We start from the raw sequence: 21099 nt of genomic DNA, 5'->3' as shown, positions 1-21099 counted from the left end.
TGTTTTGATTTCTTTTGTTCCATTTCTCCCAGGCCCCCATGTCTTCCCCCTAAACCACAGAAAATGAGGAGACCTAGGCCTCTCTCAGTCTATAATCATAAACTCTTTAACGGCAATATGGAAACGTTCATTAAGGTACTTGCTGGCTGACAGTGAGAGTCTATGAACGCTATGAATGTAATGGTGGTTTTTCTATCCTAATTGCTAACTCATTTCCTCTTTTGGACCTGGTCCTTCCTATCCACTGTGCACACTGTTAACATGGCTAGTATGCTCTCTGCCTCAGTGAAGATTTCCATCCATATCTGTTTTCACCCATGGTGCATTCATTACATTACTTGTCACGCTACTGTCCACACCAACTGAGAGGGATGAGATAATGGTAATGACCCTTGTGGTACAGTGTGGAGTCACCATGTCATTCTTGCCTGTCAGCAGGTTAATTGCAATGTGCCATATCTTATCACAACAGGCATAGCTGTGCTGGCTTTCTAAGTTGCTGTTATATGAACACCCTGGAAGTAAACAGCATCACTCCCACCTGTCATAGAAAGAGAATTGCAGAAGATCAAGCAGCAAAAAATAAAGAAAATCCCCAAAGATCCTGGTGTTCCACTGTTCGGGGCCCTTTGTATCTGGGGAAGGAAAGATAGCACAAAAGGCAGCTATATATATTATAAAAACACCTAGACTTTTATTTTTAAGAGGAGTGTTGAGCAGGGGTGAAGCAACCTCACAAGAAAATATTGTCCTTTGAGGAGGATTCCCTGAGCAATGTCTGATTAGAAACTTTAAAAAAAATCGGAACATTTCATCTCCTGTTTTCATGGCTGCAGGCGGAGAGAAAATGATTCATAAACTCTCACAAATCTTCTCCCTGTTGTAGAGTATGTTAGCAAAGCAGACTTCTGCTGAAATGTTTTGTTTAGAGGGGGCTGAGTGGGAGGATTACATATTCTATGCTTTTCTTAACTCTCCCCCAAAAAACAAAACAAAAACTAGTCAGTTAGAGTCAATGCCAATATGGATAGGTTCTGATGCCCTCCAGTCAAATCCAGCACTGGCAGAGCGGATGAGCCTCCCCTTGTAAGGTGTTTTACTCTAACACAGGCTGGGGAATGGAAGAACGGCTCTCATAGAAGTAATGCCCTTGTGTCACCATAGACCCTGCATCAGCAGTCCATCCTTATTCAGCAAAGCACTCAAGCTGGTGCTTACTTTCAGTCGTGTGCTTAAATGCTTTGTGAACTGGGGACTGTAGAAAACAAAAACTATAAGCAACACATGGGAGAAGACTGTCAACGTCTCCCTTTTATTACTCTTCCATTACAGGAGCAAACTGTTTCTCGAAGAGCCCTAGTGGCTTTGGCTCAGTGGCCTGTGACACTCTTTAGAAAGATCTAACTTGCTCTGGCAGTTGGCACAGTGTACATCTCTGATAATTTTTTGGATCAAATTGTTTTTAAATTACAGCGGTATCAATCCAGATTAATTTGGTTGATACCAGTGAAGCTAGGAGCAGAATGTGACTCTTGATTATGCATATAACTCAGGATCCACTTGGCCCATTCAGTCCTAATAAACCCTGTAGTATAAGAATAATAGTACAGATCTTTGAAGAGGCCTTCAAAGTCTTTCCCCTGTATTCCCCAAGGGTTAATCTAATTGTCTAACTGCTGATCCTCCAAAATCTAATCCTGCAGTACATTCTGTTTATGAAGGGATGAGAGCTCCTTTGCTGCAGACGTTTCAACCGAGACTGGAAAGAGCATGAGAGAAAATATGGTAGTGAACAGCACTTGGAAAAGCCTGGATTAGACGAACTAATGGGCCTTTTCCATCCCTGTTTTAGATTATTCTATTATGCTATTTTAGTGCAGCCATAAACCTAAAGGCAGTGTTTTTAAATTGGGAAGCGCATTGTCACAAATAATATACAGTCCAGACATACAAAGCTGTTAATCTTTTAATACTTGTAATTTTTCCATTCTTAAATTGATTTTTAAAAAGGCAATATTGATTAAAGTCCAGCCTGTTAAATATTGTTCTGGAGTAATTAGCTGCACTGGAAACCTATCTGAAAGGAGTAGTGTCCTACATAATAAGAAGAGTCCTGTGGGAAACCATTGTTCACGTATTTACAATCCTAGGGATTTCTGCACCAGATCAGACCCACAGTCCATCTAGTCCTGAACCTTGTGCCTGACAAAGGCTGGTACCAGATGTGTCTGCATAAAACCCCCCATAATGGACAATTATGGAAGTTCCTAGCAAACCCAGGGCAGTTAGTGATTAACAGATGCCTTGAACACAAGGGTTTTCTGTTCCCAGGAATTCTCTGTTCCCTTCTTTTTGAGAAGCCAGGGCACCACACTTCCCTCTGAACACCTGTGGGATGTGGATAAAAAATAGAAGCCCACTTTGAATACAGGGATGGGTGGGAGGGACTGGGCAGTTCAGTAGTGGAAAGGTAGAAGGAGGAGGAATGGCACAAATCTGGCAAGAGGCTTCTGAATTCTTGACAATCACTGAGGCTCAGACACTGCATACTAAGCAGGTTTTGGGGGGTGAGGGTGGAGGGAAGTTGGGGGCTTGAACTGGATCTTTCTAAGCTGCCATTGCATTTGAGCTTTCATGGCCTCCAGAAGATATGCTTACTTTAACTGATCTTATTCTTGCTTAATCTTTTCTTTTTCTCCTGCTCTGCTGCTTTTTTATGTTATCAGAGGAAGAAGGAATGCTCGAACAAGGAACCAGGTATTTACTAGAGGGCCTCCTTTCCGAAACCCAACTAAATCGACGTGAGGGATGCATTTGTATCCCTACTGTAAAAATGTCCACTTCTAAAGCCCAGCCTACCTGCAAACCTCCCCCAAGTCTATTGGGGCCCTCTGAGAAGTGGCTTAACTACGAGAACAAAAGCCAAAGTTCATTCTAGCGTGAGGCCCCTATTTAGGTCCATAGTTAATGCATTTCACGCATTTTTTTTTTTGTCACTTTTGTGACAACGGCTTTTTTTTTTTTTTTTAGACTAAAATATTCTTTAAATTCTGTAACCAGAAGCCTGTTTTATCAGACAGGTAAAATGCAAATCTTGATCTGACTTATAATGACGTCTTTGAAACTGAGTAGCTGTGATCCAGTTGCATTTGTCCCTTACGTTTTGCTTTTCAGTCAGCCATATAAGGAGAATTAGCTTTTCGCCCACATTAATAGTCCTTTTCCATGAATGATTGACTTCACACAAGTGTACTCAGCACTGTTTGATGGCTTGATGTTTTAGCACCTCCTTTTCTTGCTTATTCTCTTACTAAACTCAATGGCGCTCATCTTCAAACCTGAGTTTTTGCAATCTTTACTTGAATAAGCTTCCAATATGTTGTTGTCAGCAAGCTAATAAGCTCTTAATTCTTTATTGAATTAAATTTTTTTTTAGGATTCAGGACAGGCTATCCCACTTGTAGTTGAAAGCTGCATCCGATACATCAATTTATATGGTAAGCAAATTCCTCATTTGCTGATAGCTACAATGAAGGCTGTTGTGTAAAAGAAATCAAGTATTTGAAGTTAATGATGAAAGATAATAGAGGAGCCAGCTGCCTTGACCAATTGTATAGATGTGAGTTATAATGATATAAACTATGATGTAATATTGTATAAATGACAAATATATGGGCCCTATATGGGTTTACTTGGGGTTAAATTGATCACTTGGACCTTGATTCAATGGGAGCCGGTTGTAGTATTTGATCTAGGGGGGGTTGGAATAGAAAAGGCAAAGCAGAAATAAAATCTTAATATGGCATCCCCTGCCTCTCCCTTTCTTCCACAAAGAGACAAATGTAGCCCATGCAGAGCTCATCAATTTCTTTAGCAGCAAAACCAAAAACCAGTGGAGGCTCCTTGGGGGATGCTTTGGCTGGCATGTTTCAAGTCGGACACAGTGCAGTTTGTATAAGTCACTGCACGCTGGCTTTGGGCTGCCCTTTACCTGTCAGTTTTGCCTCTCGTCTTTCAGATCGCACCTGCCCCCACTTCAAATTCTTTTTTCATTGCAAGTGTTTGTGTTACTAGGGAAGGTGGTGGTTGAGGGGAACCCATGGGGCTGTTTTCTGGTTGAGATTTTGTCAAGCCAGGGCAGGAAGGTTTAACATCAGCTCTTAATGACCATGTCTGTATAATGCTGTGTGTTGCCCAGTGTGGAAAATACAGACTTCTGCAATGTTTCTTTCTATGGGCGAAATGTAGGCTTTCTGGAGCATGAGAGTTGGTTCTGACTTTTTTTTTTATCTCTTTAATAATTTGGGGGTAATGGGTGGGTCCATCTGCTTTTACTTTCCCCGGGTATTGTTCTTTACCAGATTCTGTGGAATTTGGCATATTAACCCCCATCAGATTCCAGCAAAATAGCAGAACAAAACAACTGAAATTCCACATTTTGATGTTGATTTCAACACACTGGAACAAATCTCTCTTCCTTCCTTCCTTCCTTCCTTCCAGGTCTTCAGCAACAGGGTATTTTTAGAGTTCCTGGATCTCAGGTTGAAGTCAATGACATCAAGAATTCATTTGAAAGAGGTATGTGAGTAGCTTGTGGACCTGCCAAGGAACATTGATGCAGCTAAGAGTGTGATTTCTGGGACCTCTCCTCCTGTCCATCAAGGAGGCAGAGATTAAGGGTGGATTTTAAAATACCTAACTCCTCCCCTAAGGGCTTTAGAAAATCACACCCTAATGGCCTTTAGACAGCATACCATTTCCTGGATAACAGAAAACGGGGATGATGAGGACCTCTTCTTGTCCCTCTGTGCTTGATGGGGCCAATGCAAAATTGTGTACGTTAGCTATCCTTTATCACTCTTATACATAGGGAAAAGACTGACAAACTTCGCAAAGGCTCATCTTAACTCATAACACAGGGAGTAAATGTAAAATTGACCTCCAGATGACATAGTTTATTAAAAATGAATAACCATGAGCCTCCGCCTGGTCAAAAACACCCAGACATGTAAGGGTTGCAGGATTGGGCCTTATATTTATATAAAAATTGATCTGGGTGAAATTGTATGGCCTATGTTAGACAGGAGGTCAGATTAGATGGTCAATTTGGGCCATAGAATCCGTGACTCCATAAATACTTTAAAATAGCTGTTGGTGGCTGGGGAAGGTTGTGAGCACATGACCACCATTGAAGGTTCCAGCTGGGGTTTTCCAAGCCAACCAGGGGACTTGGTTGCCCAATTACCATTCATTTTAATAGGAACTGGGCATCCAAATCCTTAGGCACCTTTGAAAATCTCCACCTACAGATTTATCACCATACAATGCACTTGTTGAGCTGGCCAATACTATTCCATTGATTTCAGTGTAACACAGGTGAACTGGGACATGATTGCATCATCCAGCAGGTCCCGTCTTTTGATGCTGTCCCGTACCACTGTGTCTTTCTACCTTGAGTTGTCTGACACACTGAATGCAAAAGATGTATTGGGCTGAAAACTATGAAAAAGAACCAAATAACACCAGGTTTCAGAGTAACAGCCGTGTTAGTCTGTATTCGCAAAAAGAAAAGGAGTACTTGTGGCACCTTAGAGACTAAACCTGGATTTGTGCTGGAAATGGCCCACCTGATGATCACTTTAGATAAGCTGTTACCAGCAGGACAGTGGGGTGGGAGGAGGTATTGTTTCATATTCTCTGTGTATATATAAAGTCTGCTGCAGTTTCCACGGTATGCATCTGATGAAGTGAGCTGTAGCTCACGAAAGCTCATGCTCAAATAAATTGGTTAGTCTCTAAGGTGCCACAAGTACTCCTTTTCTTTTTGCAAATAACACCACTAACCTTCAGGAATGTTTTAAAACCCACACTGTGACAATTACCGGCATTCCCCTGATTACCATAGGCTGGACTATAGAATGTCTCGGCATGATGCTGCTTAACACAATATCTTATTAAGCCATTGACTTGCTGGGAAACTACATAGTGTTGCCATTGCATGTGTTGCTTTTTTTTTTTTTATCAATGCAGAGCTTTTGGTTTTCCAATTCTAGTTAGCTGAGTGGTGCTTGCTGCCTAATTCAGCTAGGAAAGAATGCTGGAAATAAATCTTTTGTGTCTTCAGGTGAAGACCCTCTCGCTGACGATCAAAATGAACGTGATATTAATTCGGTTGCTGGGGTCTTAAAGCTCTATTTCCGAGGACTGGAAAACCCACTCTTTCCTAAGGAAAGGTTTCAAGATTTGATATCTACTATAAGTAAGTACCAGCAGTGAGACATAGGTAGGTTCCTTAGATTTTGCAGCTGCAAAACCGTATCCTCCATTAAACAGAGAAGTAGCGGTAGATAAGCCCATCAGTACAGATAAGCATCAAAACCTCTTCCGAACCTCTTCTGTCTGCAAAAATTGGGCTCAAACAGCCTCAAGAGACCAGTCTTTCTCATGGTATTTGACCATTTGCATTTCACATCCCAAACAAATCTGGAAAGTGCTGAGGGTCGTGAATGGTGGGGGTGGGGTTGTTTCAGATACCTTGAACCTTACAAAGTTTTTGGGTTTGAATTTCAGGGTGAAGGTTCAGGTTGATTGTTTTTCTTCTCAAAACATTCCACCCTGCTCTTCTCAAACTAATGGACCCAGGGGGAAAAAACTCTGATTTCCCAGACTTAATTATATTTCTCCCAGTATCTCCTGGTTGCAGTGAATATGTATTGCCAAGTGATGGACTCTCTTAGTGCCCTTGAGGGAAAGGGCAACTGGTGGGATGAACCTGCAGTTTTAGAAATGACAGGGGAGCTTGGTGTGCATTTGTGCGTAAAATGCTTGCTCTTAGTTTTATTTTACAAAAGAAATATCCAGAATTTATAGACTTCAGCCCTAGTCACAAAGCACCTGTCGAAGTATGTGAATATTCTAATAGGAGTATTCACTTGCTTAATGATAAGCACACGTTTAAGTGCTTTGCTTAATCAGGGCCTTTACTGCTCATGTCTAATCTTTCCCCTCAATGTTAGTTTACAAAAATGCTAAAGATTCAGCAGAACCTGAAGAAATGGGTTACACCTAGGGGTGGGTGACATTCAAATTGGCCTGTTTCTAGTAAGATGTGCCGAAGGTATGCTCATTTTTTCAGCGACATAGGCTTGTGTCAGTAGGCTTAGAAAATTCATTGCCTCATATTTTTGTTGTATAAAATGACTATTCCTGTCAAAATGTTACATACAGCAAAGTCTGTGACGCAGACGATGTATGTATGCAAGCATCCCACACAATGGAAGCGATTTTCACTAACAGTTTCACAAAATGAAAGTGCTGAATTTTGCACAGTTCTAGCATTCACGCACCTGACACAGGCTGCCTCTTACAAAGACAGTTGCAAGCAAGGCCGCAAAAGGCTTGATCCAGCACCCGCTGAAGCCCATAGGCGTGAATGGGCATTGGATCTGGCCCACGGTCCCAATTCAAAAAGGTATGCTTATGTATGCTTAACCTTAAACACATGAATATTCCCACAGGAGTTAAGGTGACTACTTACGTTCTTAAAAGTTAGGCATGCACTTAAGTACCTTGCTGAACTGGGGCCAGTTAGCAGAATTATAAGAGCCTTTGGGAGTGATTCCTAGCATACATCAGTGGTTAATTTTCTGGTTCCTTTTCTTAGTGTTTCCTTTTCTTTTCTTCTTCCTTATCCCCCTCTTTTAAAAAAAACGGTTTTATAGCTTTTCTTCTCCTCTATCCTACCTTTCTTTTACAGCAAGTGCTGCTGATGGTGGGTGGAGGATCTGGAGGATGGTGTGGATTGCACTCTCAGCAAATTTGCGGATGATACTAAACTGGGAGGAGTGGTAGATACGCTGGAGGGGAGGGATAGGATACAGAAAGACCTAGACAAATTGGAGGATTGGGCCAAAAGAAATCTGATGAGGTTCAATAAGGATAAGTGCAGGGTCCTGCACTTAGGACGGAAGAACCCAATGCACAGCTACAGACTAGGGACCGAATGGCTAGGCAGCAGTTCTGCGGAAAAGGACCTAGGGGTGACAGTGGACGAGAAGCTGGATATGAGTCAGCAGTGTGCCCTTGTTGCCAAGAAGGCCAATGGCATTTTGGGATGTATAAGTAGGGGCATAGCGAGCAGATCGAGGGACGTGATCGTTCCCCTCTATTCGACATTGGTGAGGCCTCATCTGGAGTACTGTGTCCAGTTTTGGGCCCCACACTTCAAGAAGGATGTGGATAAATTGGAGAGAGTCCAGCGAAGGGCAACAAAAATGATTAGGGGACTGGAACACATGAGTTATGAGGAGAGGCTGAGGGAGCTGGGATTGTTTAGCCTGCAGAAGAGAAGAATGAGGGGGGATTTGATAGCTGCTTTCAACTACCTGAAAGGGGGTTCCAAAGAGGATGGCCCTAGACTGTTCTCAATGGTAGCAGATGACAGAACGAGGAGTAATGGTCTCAAGTTGCAGTGGGGGAGGTTTAGATTGGATATTAGGAAAAACTTTTTCACTAAGAGGGTGGTGAAACACTGGAATGCGTTACCTAGGGAGGTGGTAGAATCTCCTTCCTTAGAGGTTTTTAAGGTCAGGCTTGACAAAGCCCTGGCTGGGATGATTTAACTGGGAATTGGTCCTGCTTTGAGCAGGGGGTTGGACTAGATGACCTTCAGGGGTCCCTTCCAACCCTGATATTCTATGATTCTATGATGGTACATGTATACTAAATGTCTTCCTTTTTTCTGTCCAATAAATGTGTGCTATATAATGTCTCTCTCAGCTTAAATGGGTTGGGAAAACGTCTACATCTGAAAACCACTCAAAAACAAAATGCTGTAAAATGATCAAGCCTTGTACTTACTGTTCTGGCCCACGAGCTTACTAAGGCAGAAAGGTTGACTCAGCCGAGAAGTCTCTCTGGACTCTCTACTGCAGTAAAACAGAAAGCCTGTTTGATTTCCCTTGGCTCACGCTAAACTATTCTGAGTGACTTTTTGCAGCAGGTGGCATTGCACATGTCATAGGGCCTTTGAATGCCCCGGAAGGCTGCAGTGCCATATAACTCACTGTTTATGTGATATGAGAGCGTCTTCCTTCCTTAACATATGAGAGGCTGCCTGTCACTTTTGCTCAGCTGGGAGCTGAGAGTTTACATGGAAACCTTTCTCAAATGCACATGCCAAGGAAATGGACAGAAAAGGAATTCTGATTCTAGAGGGTCACAATTCACTGGTGTGCCCCAGTTATAAAGGGATGCAGGTATGATTACATCCATTAAAACCTCTCTGTTACAGCTGGTTGAAATATTTTTTATTAATGAACATTTTGAAATTTGCTGAGAGGGTTTTGTTCCACTGGGTTTCAATACAGATCATTCGTCATTGTCATCTTGTTTGGATTAAAAAATTCCTTTATTTTTAAATTTTTAAAAAAATTTAATTTAAATGAGCCCAATCCTTAAGCAAAACCAAAACAACAAACACTGACCACCGCAAATGATGATAAATAAAGAATAAAATAATATTTTCTTCAAAGAATGGAAAACTTTGAGAAAATCAAAATGTTTTCTGCAGTATTTCCATGTTTGAAATCTGGCCAGTAGTCACTGAAAAGCGTTTGAACAAAAAATATTGACCAGCTGCGTGCAGCCTGTGTGTTTCAGCGTGATACGCAAACTTCAGCAAGGTTCACCGTTTGACTAAGCACCCGAACATCAGGCAGTTCATTTAGGGTACATCTACGGAGCCTGCGGCAATGAGCCTCCCGGCTTGGATCGACAGACTCGAGCTCATGGGGCTTGCATTACTGCGCTAAAATTAGCGGTGTAGATGTTGCGGCTTGGGCTGTTTTTGGAGTGCTAGCGGAAGCCTTGGTAACCTGAGACAACTGAAGTCCACTGCTGTGGCTGTGTAAAACATACCCCTCGAGTATTAATCTCTCTTGGATCATCCAGCTTGGACAGGGAATTTCCTAAGAGTGTCTGCTCTCACAAAATCTTTGGTATTGATTGCTTCTCTTTGGATCAGAAATGCCCTGGAAGTCACTTTTCTTGTACCATTTTAGACAGAACCTGGGACAGCAGAGACACCCAATTTAAAAAAAGAAAGGGGGTGGGGTGGGGGGAATATGGGATAAGCTAATTAAACTGTCACCTTGAGTAAAGGCTCTGCTCAGGTTGAGTCTAGTTCTGTGGTTGGGCCATGGAAAAGTGCTTTAGCTGCAGTGAAGGTTCAGGGAATAGCGTGGGTCATATGTAAACCAGTGCGCTCATCTGTATTCCCAACACTGTGCTCACGCTACGTCCCTGAAGTCACACTTCATAAAGAAATAGATCAGCTTTGAATACAGTATGTTAGCTTTGATGGTGTGCATAGAGGGATAAATCCTGTCCTGAGTTAGTGTACTCCGGCAAAACTCTCATTTGAGGTCGATGGGAGTTTGACGTGAGTAAAAACAGAGCAAGGATTCAGTGAAAGACTAAGGGCTTGTCTACACTTGAAATGCTACTACAGCAGCACCACCGCAGCTCTTCAGCGTAGACACTACCTACGCCGATGGGAGGAGTTCTCAAGCTGGTGTAGATAAGCCACTTCCCCAACAGGCGATAGCTAGGACAACAGATCTAATGTTGACCTCGGGCTGTCTACACTGAGCGTTAGGCCAGTTTAACTACGGCATTCAGGGATGTGCATTTTTCACACCCCATAGGTGATACAGATAAGCTTAATTTAATTTTTTTTTAATTTTCTAGTGTAGACCAAGCTTAAGTAAGGACCTCAGGATTAGGCCCATAAAGCAGTAAAGAAAATTAAAACAGAAGTAGGATAGGAAAGCTGAAGAACTTTTGTTATCAAATCCTTTGGAAAATGGCAGTAGCTGTTTAGGGATCAAATGTATAAATACTGGTAATAAAGATGTAGCCATGGAAATATCTAGTTTCAATTAGATGCAGAATTTAATGCATGCGCTGAATTTCTCCATGCAAATTCTACATTTACAGGCATAAATGGGCATTTGTACACACAGAGCTGCACAATTTTGGTAGACATGTTTCTATGTTTGGTCGTTAGTGTCATATTATAAATCAGATCTGTCTGGAAACACAAAGTTTTTTCCCCCTTACATGTCAGGCTATTAGATCTGGATAAAAGTCCATGCTTTACTATGTTGTTTAGCCACTAGAACCCTTCAGGCAAGTGCCTGACCATATAACTCTACCATGTATTCTTGTGTTCCAGAAATGGAGAACCCTGCAGAAAGAGTGCACCAGATCCAGCAAATCATCATTACTCTGCCCCGAGCCGTCATTGTTGTCATGAGATACCTCTTTGCTTTCCTCAATCAGTGAGTCTGTTTATCTGGTTCTTATTTAACTGAGCTGCTAGCTCCCCTCTTTTCCAGAGGCCTCCCTTTTCTTGTCAAGTCAAATGCTGACAGGCATTTTGTTTGTTAATATTTTGGTGTCTGCTCTGGTTTAATGTCTTTCCTAGGCATGACTGCATGAACTCTCTGTAGTGCTGGGTTTTGGCGCCAACATTAGATGGCTCAGAACTTTACCTGTGGGTTGCTTGTGTTTGCAGCTTGTCACAGTACAGTGATGAGAACATGATGGATCCCTACAACCTGGCCATCTGCTTTGGACCAACTTTGATGCACATTCCAGACGGGCAGGATCCGGTGTCCTGCCAAGCCCATGTAAATGAGGTCATCAAAACCATCATCATAAATCACGAGGGCATCTTCCCCAACCACAGAGAGCTGGAAGGACCTGTGTATGAGAAATGCATGACTGGAGGGGAAGAGTATTGGTAAGACATGGGTGATTGAAATAAGCAACTTTAGTGCTCTAAACAGGGCCAGACTTCTCTCTCTAGCTTTATCTTTTTCCATTGTAAGCCAAGAGTGAGTCTATGACAATGCAGGGCTACTAGTTGGTGCCTGATGAACAAGGGGTTAATTGCAGTTCACATGAGTTCTGGGAAATGGCTTATAAAAGCAGCTATTTAAGAGATTGGGATGGGCAGAATGCCTTTGGGAAGTTTGGGCCAAGCACTCAGGTCTTACAGGTCTGGGGTAAACCCCAGGTGGAAATTCATTCAGTTCTTCCTGTTATAAACATCATGGATCTGATTCTCAACTGGTGTAAATTTGATGTAAATTGGAACAACTGACTGATTTGGCTGGAAGGACATTCGTTTACATGAGCTGAGGATCTGGCTTTATCCCTTGCTACTGCATCCTTATCCAAATAGTAGAACCCCTGTTTGACAATTCCCTGGGAACAGAGGAGTTCATAAAATCACAAATGTCATGAAACAGAACATCTCAAACTTACAGTCAGTGCAATGCATACGTTGCAGAATGGTGCACAGCGGCGTTTTCTTCTTGTCCTTCAAACCACTGCAAAGCCATTTCCAGTGCATTGAGGGCTTTGGGATGTGAAGGGATGTCGGCTTGTTCTTCATCAACATCACTTCCCACACCCTTGTTGAGAAAATGCTTTGTAGAACTGGTCATTTGTAAGTTTGGGGGTTCTAAAATCGAGGTTCTACTGTAACACCATAGATTAGTAAAACGAAGAGAATTTGACAAATCTGCTTTGCTTTTCTGTAGCAACTTGGTTATGTTTCACATTTCTCTCAGCTTTGCTAGTGACAATGGACTAGTTTGCTTATGGTTAGTTTCCCTTTCCAGTCCACCCACATTAGTTCAGGACAACAGTTGGGTTTTTTTTTTCTAAAAATGTATTTGCATTTATGCTAAACAAAAATTCTCTAGGTCTAAGATTTCATACTTGTTAATCTTGTTAATACAGAAGCTGAATTTTAGGTCAGTTGTTGTGACCAAATTTCTCCTGAATTGGGAATTTTGATCGAAGTCCCATAGTTCTTTACTCAGTTGTTACGCATACAAAAGTTCCATTGACTCAAGATTATGAAGCCAGTGTTTGGCTTGGGACCCATCTCTCTATATGTCTTGTTCTGGCCTTCTCTTGTGAATGTTAAAAAGGAACACTTGCTTCAATGGGAGTTTTCACTTCAGAGTTCTGCTTATCAGAATTGGGGAATGGGCAAGATTTACTGCACAGGTCATTTCTGCTGCAGAAAGAGCCCCTTTAAAGTCACAATTCAGAGGAAACTATAAGACATTAACCCAGGCTCAAACAAAGGATCTCAGTAATCGATACCAAGGAATTTTGGGGGTACTTGAAATCCAAACCTGGATTCAGATCTGAATTTTTACAGTGAGTCAGTGTTTTTATAATGGGCTCAACCAAAATTTTAGATCAAAATTCCTGAAGTTCAAGGTGTTTAAAGCTTTCATTCATCCCTGTGGGCCTCCCATGATTCGCACCTGCTGTCACAATGAATGCCTGTACAATAAGAGTGTGAAATGATACCACCGTTGAGACCGAGTGGGTGAACGGAGAATTTGTTTTGCCCCTGCTTTGCACAGGTGTAAGTGATGACATGAGGTGCTGGACAGTGGAGATTCAGGCCCTGTATATGAATTTCATAGAATGAGAGTCTCTGTCTTCTGAGAGCAAGTTCAGAGATGAGCCATGATTTGAAAACAAACAAAGGGTGAAATCCTGGCCCCTTTAAAGTCAAAGGCACAACTCCCATGGACTTCAGTGGCATCAGGATTTTGCCCCAAGAACTTGTTTTACTGTGTAGTCTGCAAGTAGAATCTAATTCTTCTTTTTTAAGCTACATTTGTATCTTTTTTTCAACTGTTCAATGTTAGTGACAGCCCCCACAGCGAGCCGGGCACCATTGATGAAGTGGACCATGACAACGGCACGGAGCCACACACCAGCGATGATGGTGAGTGTAGACATAAACAGCGGAAAATTGAGTCTGAGTAGGAAGAGCCAGGGGAACATGTGTGGAGGAAAGCAATGTGTATTTTGCTCCTAATCAAATTAGCTTGGACTACCATATGGTTGTTTAGGGGGGAAGATGTTGCAATGTGCCTGACAGTGTATGTGCATATTAATGAACACTCTAGAGGGATCTAATCAACATAGACCATGGCCAGGGGAGTGCAGGAGGCCACAGGATACATTTCTGTCTCATTCCGTGGTATTGTGAGAGCTTTAAAACAGTGCATTCAGAACTGCCCCTTATACTCCCGTTAATCCCAACAGTGAGCTCTTCTCTTTTTAATTTGGAATTCAGGTGACCAGGCTGGCTTTTGGCCCCTGTTTTTACAATATGGTCACCACCTGATGGATATGTGAGTGGTGGGGGAAAGAGCAATAGAGACTTGCTGTGTGAAAGTGACCAACAAGTACAGCCTAGGGCAGCGGGGAGGGCCTGTTGTATTTGAGACCCCCTTTCCATTCACCTCCACGTTCTTGTGCGTACCACAAGAAGAGTCATGAATTTCAAGGGACTGATCCAAAGCCTACTGGAATCACTTGGAGTCTTTCAATTGACGTCAGTGGGCTGTGGGTCACACCCACCCAATGGCCCTACTCTGAAGAGAAACCTTAGCCAAAGTGGTTCCGTTCTTCTTCAAAACATCTGCTCCCTCTATTTATTTACAGTCAGGTCTGCTTTCTTTAGTGACACGAATAAATCTGAACTTTGTCTGACTCCTTTCAGACCTGTGGAGCTGAGGCAGCTATGACGGGAGGTGCTGGATTCTGTTCTGGCAACAGACTTGTTAACTAAATTCCACATGCGGGACCTAGTTATCCCTCACTGAAATCTCTGCAATCTATGCTGATTGTAAGGGCATTGCTTAGGTGACAATGAGGGCAGAATCTTTCTTTTCTAGCTGTGATGCACAAACCAAAATAGAGCCCAGTTTGCTTTCCATATCCAGGTTGCATTTGCAGCTGTGGCTTTTTGGAAAAATAATTGTAAACTAAACAAATTTGTCTTGGGATTATTAAGAGATGATAAAGCCAGAGTCCCAGATGCCTTTTTAATTGAGTTACTTTGCAGAGTGAAGGTGCACTTTAAAATCTGTGTGAGGCACTGCTATGCACACCTGTGGTCTACTTTCTTTATTGCGGTTGTTTCCACTGATTTCTTTGACTGCTGTAAAACCCTGAATGCCTTTCTGACACTTGATGTGGAAATGGCATAAGTGGCCCTAATTGGTGCCCTGTAAAAAGATGGCACAAGGGGCAGGAAGGAGATGTAATAATTCATCTAATAATTCAGATGATTGGAAATGGGTCTTTAACAAAAAAGGCACTCTACGTTTTTGCAAACTGGAGCTACTGTGACTCAAAGGTGAAGGAGAGCAAGCTGCCATTTAGCCAATTTTATGCTTGGATGGTCACATTAATAGTTCTGATTGAGTTTCCGGGTGATTAACTGTGATGCAAGTGTGGAGAAGAAGAGCGGCTTTATTTGATGAATTTACATACTCTGTCTCTCTCTTTACCCCCCATGCACACTCCCTGCTGAAAAGCTCAATATTTTATCAGGGCTCTGAAAGCTCCTCTGATAGCCTCTCCTATTATGTTTCTCCAGTGAGCTTCCTCCATTGATCTGCCTTCCCTCCCGTAATAGCCCCAAATGTCACATCATTTGTACTGAGCAAAAATATGTATCGTAGGGTGACCGATCTAGCACAAAGGAACATCTCAAACAATGGGGGATGGTGTCACAAGAGAGAGAAGACTGGGGAGTCTGTCAATATCTTGCAGATTCCCCCTCCCTAGCACTGCCCGCCTCATTTCTGCTTTGTTGCTAAGCAGAAGGGTAGGTCAGATCCTGATTACCAGCAGGTGCTGAGCCTGCAATTCAAAGAGGCAGCAGATGGAATGAAGGAAGTTTCCATATTTTAATGAGAATGGGGCAGATCTGAAAGATCAAGGTTAATTTGCCCTATTTAGCTTTGCTGCTGCCCCTGTCGGTCCCCATTTTTCTGCATTGCAGGTAGGGCTTAAAAACAAGAGGCAGGTGTCGAAGAAAACCAAGCTACATAAGCTGTTCTCTTGCTGGCACCTACTGATGGCCTTGATAGTGGGCTGAGTGGTGCACACTGCTGCCTAAATCCAATAATTTGCATTTAATGTGAATCTGATAAACTGCTTTAAGTAATGCACTGTGCAGTCTAGCGCTCTCACAATCCTGAGGGAGATGTCGTCTCTGCCTTGCTATTGCAAAAACAGCTTTTCAGGAGAGTTGCTGGCCTGATTTTTCAAGTGCTCAGCGTTCACAATTGGAACCAGATTTTCAAAAGAGCTCTGCTACTTGTCAGGCACCTAAATAAGACAGCTTTTCAAAAGTGCTCAGCACCCAGCCCCTCCCATGGTGACACTCTGGGCCAGATTTTAAAAATTGCTCAGTGCACTGACTGCTGCTGCATGTTTTGGAAACCTGGCCACTTAATTTTGGTGCTGTAATGGCAGCTGAGCTCTTTTGAAAATCTGGCCTCTAGACACTGATTCTGAAATATCTGATGAATGGTGGCGCTCAGATTGGGTGGGGTGCGGTGTGGCAGAGTAGTGGGGGGAGTCTAGAGAAGTGATTTGATGATGGATGGTGGGTATCAGCATAGCTCAGGTTTTATATTCACTCTCCCGATGGGAATCCTCCGAGAGTATTTGCTACCCATTAATAATTCAGACCAAACTGCCTCCAGAATAAAGAAAAGGGGTGAAATCTAATCTGAAGCAGTAGCCAAGTGCTGATTTGATCCCAGGGATGTGAGTGAAATGTACAATGTCCCCCACCTAGGAAGAATCGGAATCCATAACCAAAAGAAAAGACTTTATAAATATGGGTGGCCATGAATAAATATGGTGGCACAGCTGGGAACATCACTTACATGCAATGAAATGTTAATTACTGCCCATTAGCTTTGTAGCTTTTCTTTGTCTCCTCTTGCATGGGAGTCTGGAAAACCAATGAGAATTTAGCAGTCCTAGAAGGATGGACAGTATATAATAGAAAATGTTGTCAGGAAGCATGGAGAGTCGTATCAATGTCATGTGGGTATGAGGCCTCTGATGGGGCTCAGGTGATTTCTGAGGAGACCATGCCTATATATGTTTTGTTTTCTCTCTTTTTCAGAAGTGGAACAGATTGAAGCAATAGCGAAGTTTGACTACATTGGTCGGTCCCTGCGAGAGCTCTCCTTTAAGAAAGGAGCCTCGCTCCTCTTGTACCATCGTGCATCGGAGGACTGGTGGGAAGGGCGCCATAACGGTGTGGATGGCCTCATACCACATCAGTACATAGTTGTACAAGACATGTGAGTGGGCAATTTAAGTGGGGCAAGAGTGTCAAAATTGTGTCTACAGTTAGGCTTCTACAGCCTTATTTAGCCACCTAAATGAGTGGCCTGATTTTTCAAAAGTGCTGAGAGCTTGTGGGGGGCCTGCACATCCCTGATGTCCGAAAGCCAGGATTTAAGCTGTTTGTGAAAGAAACAAAAGTCCTGTTAACTTCAGTGCAAGCCATTGGGTCTGCACACACTTGAAAATCTGCCCGTTTATTTAAGTATCTAAAATATGGGCACAGGGCCGGTGTTTCCAAAGGAGCCTAAGGGAGTTAAATGCCTCATTGAATTTCAGTGGCATTTGGGCACCTGACTCCTTGAGGCTCATTTGAAAATCTTAGCTAAGGCAGGTAATGGTAGGCTCCTGTTTCAGAAAGTCTTGGCCTCAGGCGTTAAATCTTGACTGATTTCTTTGTAAAATGCTGTTCAAATCGAAAGCCATCATGAATAATAACACTTGTAGCTCTGCTCATTTTCAAAACACTGCATAGACATTGACTAATCATTCAAAAGCCCTGTGGTGCAGGTGAGTGGGTGTCAAGCTCAGACAGATGGTGAAACTGAGGCAGAGAGGTCTAGTGTTGGAGCCAAGAATCAGGAATTCCTGGCTTTTGGTCCTGTGCTCTAACAATTAATCCATACCTCTTAAGCAAGACATTTGTAATCTACAATCACTGGATGAACTGTAATGTTTTTTTTTTCTCCCCTTAATTTGCTTTGGGAGTTTGGTGCAAAATTTTCAAAAACATCCAATTCCCCTTTTTAAAAGTGACTCAGGCATTTAGGAGCCAAAGTCTCATTGAAAGTCAATGAGCCACTCCTAAGTGCCCAAGTCACTTTTGAAAATGGGACTTGGGAGGCTCCTAAGTCACTTGGCAACTTTTTAAAATGTTCTTTTATTTGTTTTAAGAATTCTTCCCATCTTTGATTGCAAATAAATTTTATCTTCTTACCTTTGTTCTTTGCTTGAATGGCAATTATTAAACCACTGCATGTCTCTTTCAGCACTGTATTATTGAATACATACATGAAAGAGCTGAGCCAGCAATATAGGCAGACAATTTCTGACATGTACTGTTGCATTATTTTGCATCCAATAATTCTTTGAATACTAAATGAGAGCACTTTTTTTTTTCATTAGGTGAACTGTTAACCAGACGGTATTGGGGGCTAATTTATCTGCAAAGCATAATAAATACAAATCAGAATATGTAACAATGTACCTGATGTGGCTGACTTTTACAATTAAACCTGCTCCCGGCATATGCTCTGTGGGGTCTGAAATGGGATGAAGCCTGAAAAAAATCTTAGTAAATATCTACCGCATTTTTGTCCATCAACTGACATTTATTTTTTGCTGCTTTTTGTGAAACAAACCTGCATGTGGACAACCCTTGCAGGGCATTTCTTTGCCAAGAAATAAAATGAGCAGGATTTGCAAGGATGGGCTCCTTGGGGCCTTTATCAGAAACTTGGGGCTCAGTCCTGGCCGGTGCTGAGTTCCTTTTGCAATGTGACTGCAGTGGGAGTTGAAGATGCTCAGCACTTTGCAGCATTGGGCCCTAGAGGACAGCCAGGGAGCTTATTTGATCCCAAATGGATTTCTCCCAGGAGCGATTGGCAGTCTCTCAGGTGCTCAGGCCTTTCAGCAATTTACACAGCCTTCATCACCCTTTTTCGTTTTAATCTGACTCCCTCCCACTCCCCCACTTTCAAGTGATGATTAAACATATTAAACTAAAAACAGTCCAGTTCTTGACTGTGTTCCAGCCCTTTTGCACCACTCCCGTCAGATTCTCCGAGCTGGGAATTCCCCTGGTGCACAGGTGTTACCTGCACAGCATAGAGCAGGTGCAGGCAGCTCTTTGTCAGCCCCTCCTTGGATACCCTGGAACAGGGATATGTCAGAGGCAAGAGGGTGCATGCATGCTCCAGCTATTGAGACCACAGCGTGGCCTATAGGCAGCTGAGAAAAAGCCACAATGACTGCTCTAACTTACATGGGGGCTGGGCTCTGGATACAGGAGGTGTTTAGATGCCTCTGTAGTGAAAGTGCTAGCAGTCATTGTACACTAGAACAGTGGAGCGGGGTGGGAAATTTTAGGGAAGAAGCTAATGCAGACACCAAAGGCATGTTACATACAGAGCTACCCTGGTGGCAGAGGAAACAAAAGAGCATTTGCTCTGAGCCTGTTCCCCAGGCCTGTTGAAGTCTTTCCACCAGCTTAATGGACTTTGGATCAGGCCATAAATGGTCAGTGACTACCAGATATTTCAGAGGGACGCAGGACATCCAGGGACCTTGTCCCAAGCTCCAAGTTTCAGCCTTCCACTGCACCCTCAGCTTCTGATGCCCAAAGGTGTGAAAGACCTGGGGCCTCTGCTCATGTCATGTTACCAGCTGAGCCTTTCAGGAAAGCACACATCTGAGGGTTTGGGTTTCTTACCATGAAAGGCTCTTCTGCCTACCAGAGCAGTCAGGTTGCCTGTCCGCTCCCCAACACTGCTCCCTAGTTTCATAAGTAACTAGTGTGAAGATATTTGTACCTTCCATGGGGTGGCCAATAACTGAACCGAGCCACGTGCTGAGTTTATTTTTTTTGTCTCCTTGCCAAGTTTCTAGCTGGTCATGTGTACCTTTCTCCTGTTACTGGCTCAGATGCTGCTGCTTGTTCAAGAGTAGAACAGCACCTAAATAATTAGTAAAGCTCCAAGAGGTTTGAAACATGTCAGTCATTGGCTCCATAAAAGAATAGAGTTGAGCAGTCCAGATTCACTGTTAGATCCTCGGCAGGTGTAAATTGGCACTGCACCATTGATTATCTTTGAGGCTTACACTGCATCTAGATGGCCATTAATCCAAGGATTCAAGTGCCCCGGACAAACACTCACTCATTGTGTCTCACCATGCCTCTGTGGAATAGGTACTGTACCTAGGATTGCATTATAAATGGCTAAACTGAAGCACAGGGAGGTTTGTAGAGACCAGGCCTGAGCCATGAAGCTTAGAGTCAAACTTTCCCTAACTTCAGGGGAGTTTGGATCTGGGGCTCGGGTTCAGCTCACTGTTAATTTTGGATCTGGTTTGAGGATGTTCAGGCCAAGATTTCGGCTTCTAGTTTAGGGACTTGCCCCAGGTGACACAATGGCAGAACCAAGACTAGGACTCAAGACTGGCCTCCTTTTCTTCCGCTAGATCCCACTCTCTCCTTGTTGGGTGCTAATGAATGTTATTTCCCCCCCTGGTTGGAGTGGATGCATTAGGGTTCCAAAGGTATGAAGATGCTAAGAGGCCACACTCTTCTTTCATGTGTGAGGCACTCCGTTATCTGCCTGCCTGATGCAGAGTTTCATTTCTCATAGGGATGATGCATTCTCCGACAGTTTGAGTCAGAAGGCAGACAGCGAGGCAAGCAGTGGACCCTTGCTGGATGATAAAGCCTCATCAAAGAATGACATCCAGTCTCCGACAGATCATATTCCAGACTATGGATTTGGGGGAGTAATGGGCCGGTAGGGCAATTGATCCACTTTGGTATGAAAGCACGGGTGGCCTTTTACTGTGAAAGACAAATATATTGTGACACACCATTGAGGGCAGGATAATTACAATGTTACGATGCAGTAAGAACCAGAGAACAACTTGTACTATTTATGCCATATTTAAACTAGAAGGGAGCCGAACAGATTCATCAGTTCAAACAGCCTTCAAAATATTATGGTTGCCGCTTCTTGGCACTCTCCAAAATTTGTAGCACCCCTGTTGGCTGGGTTCTTTCATGGTGTGAAAGATCGATGTTTTGACTTGATATGGGCTTTCAGAGCTGATCCACTGGGGATTTCACAGCATGCA

The 21099-nt window shown here is 43.0% G+C and overlaps 1 protein-coding gene across 5 annotated transcripts in view; it reads left to right on the top strand.

Moving 5' to 3' along the window:
* SRGAP3 (SLIT-ROBO Rho GTPase activating protein 3) overlaps window positions 1-21099 on the top strand; it is a 226838-nt gene that overhangs the window by 198031 nt on the left and 7708 nt on the right. For 3 of the 5 annotated variants that reach the window (XM_048858312.2, XM_048858315.2, XM_048858311.2), the window contains 9 exons: window positions 33-135; window positions 3437-3497; window positions 4501-4578; window positions 6125-6259; window positions 11237-11342; window positions 11579-11806; window positions 13746-13825; window positions 17039-17219; window positions 20610-20759. In XM_048858312.2, coding sequence (XP_048714269.1) covers window positions 33-135; window positions 3437-3497; window positions 4501-4578; window positions 6125-6259; window positions 11237-11342; window positions 11579-11806; window positions 13746-13825; window positions 17039-17219; window positions 20610-20759 — 1122 coding nt within the window. Of the gene's footprint in view, window positions 1-32; window positions 136-2726; window positions 2758-3436; window positions 3498-4500; window positions 4579-6124; window positions 6260-11236; window positions 11343-11578; window positions 11807-13745; window positions 13826-17038; window positions 17220-20609; window positions 20760-21099 lie in introns of all 5 variants that reach the window. The other 2 variants (XM_048858313.2, XM_048858314.2) reach the window with 1 other exon arrangement.

The sequence above is a fragment of the Caretta caretta genome, chromosome 7 (genome assembly GCF_965140235.1).
Source record: "Caretta caretta isolate rCarCar2 chromosome 7, rCarCar1.hap1, whole genome shotgun sequence".
In the NCBI taxonomy this organism is placed as follows: Eukaryota; Metazoa; Chordata; order Testudines; family Cheloniidae; genus Caretta; species Caretta caretta.
Note: the sequence above shows the minus strand (reverse complement) of the source record. Positions and strands in the feature narration are given on the sequence as shown.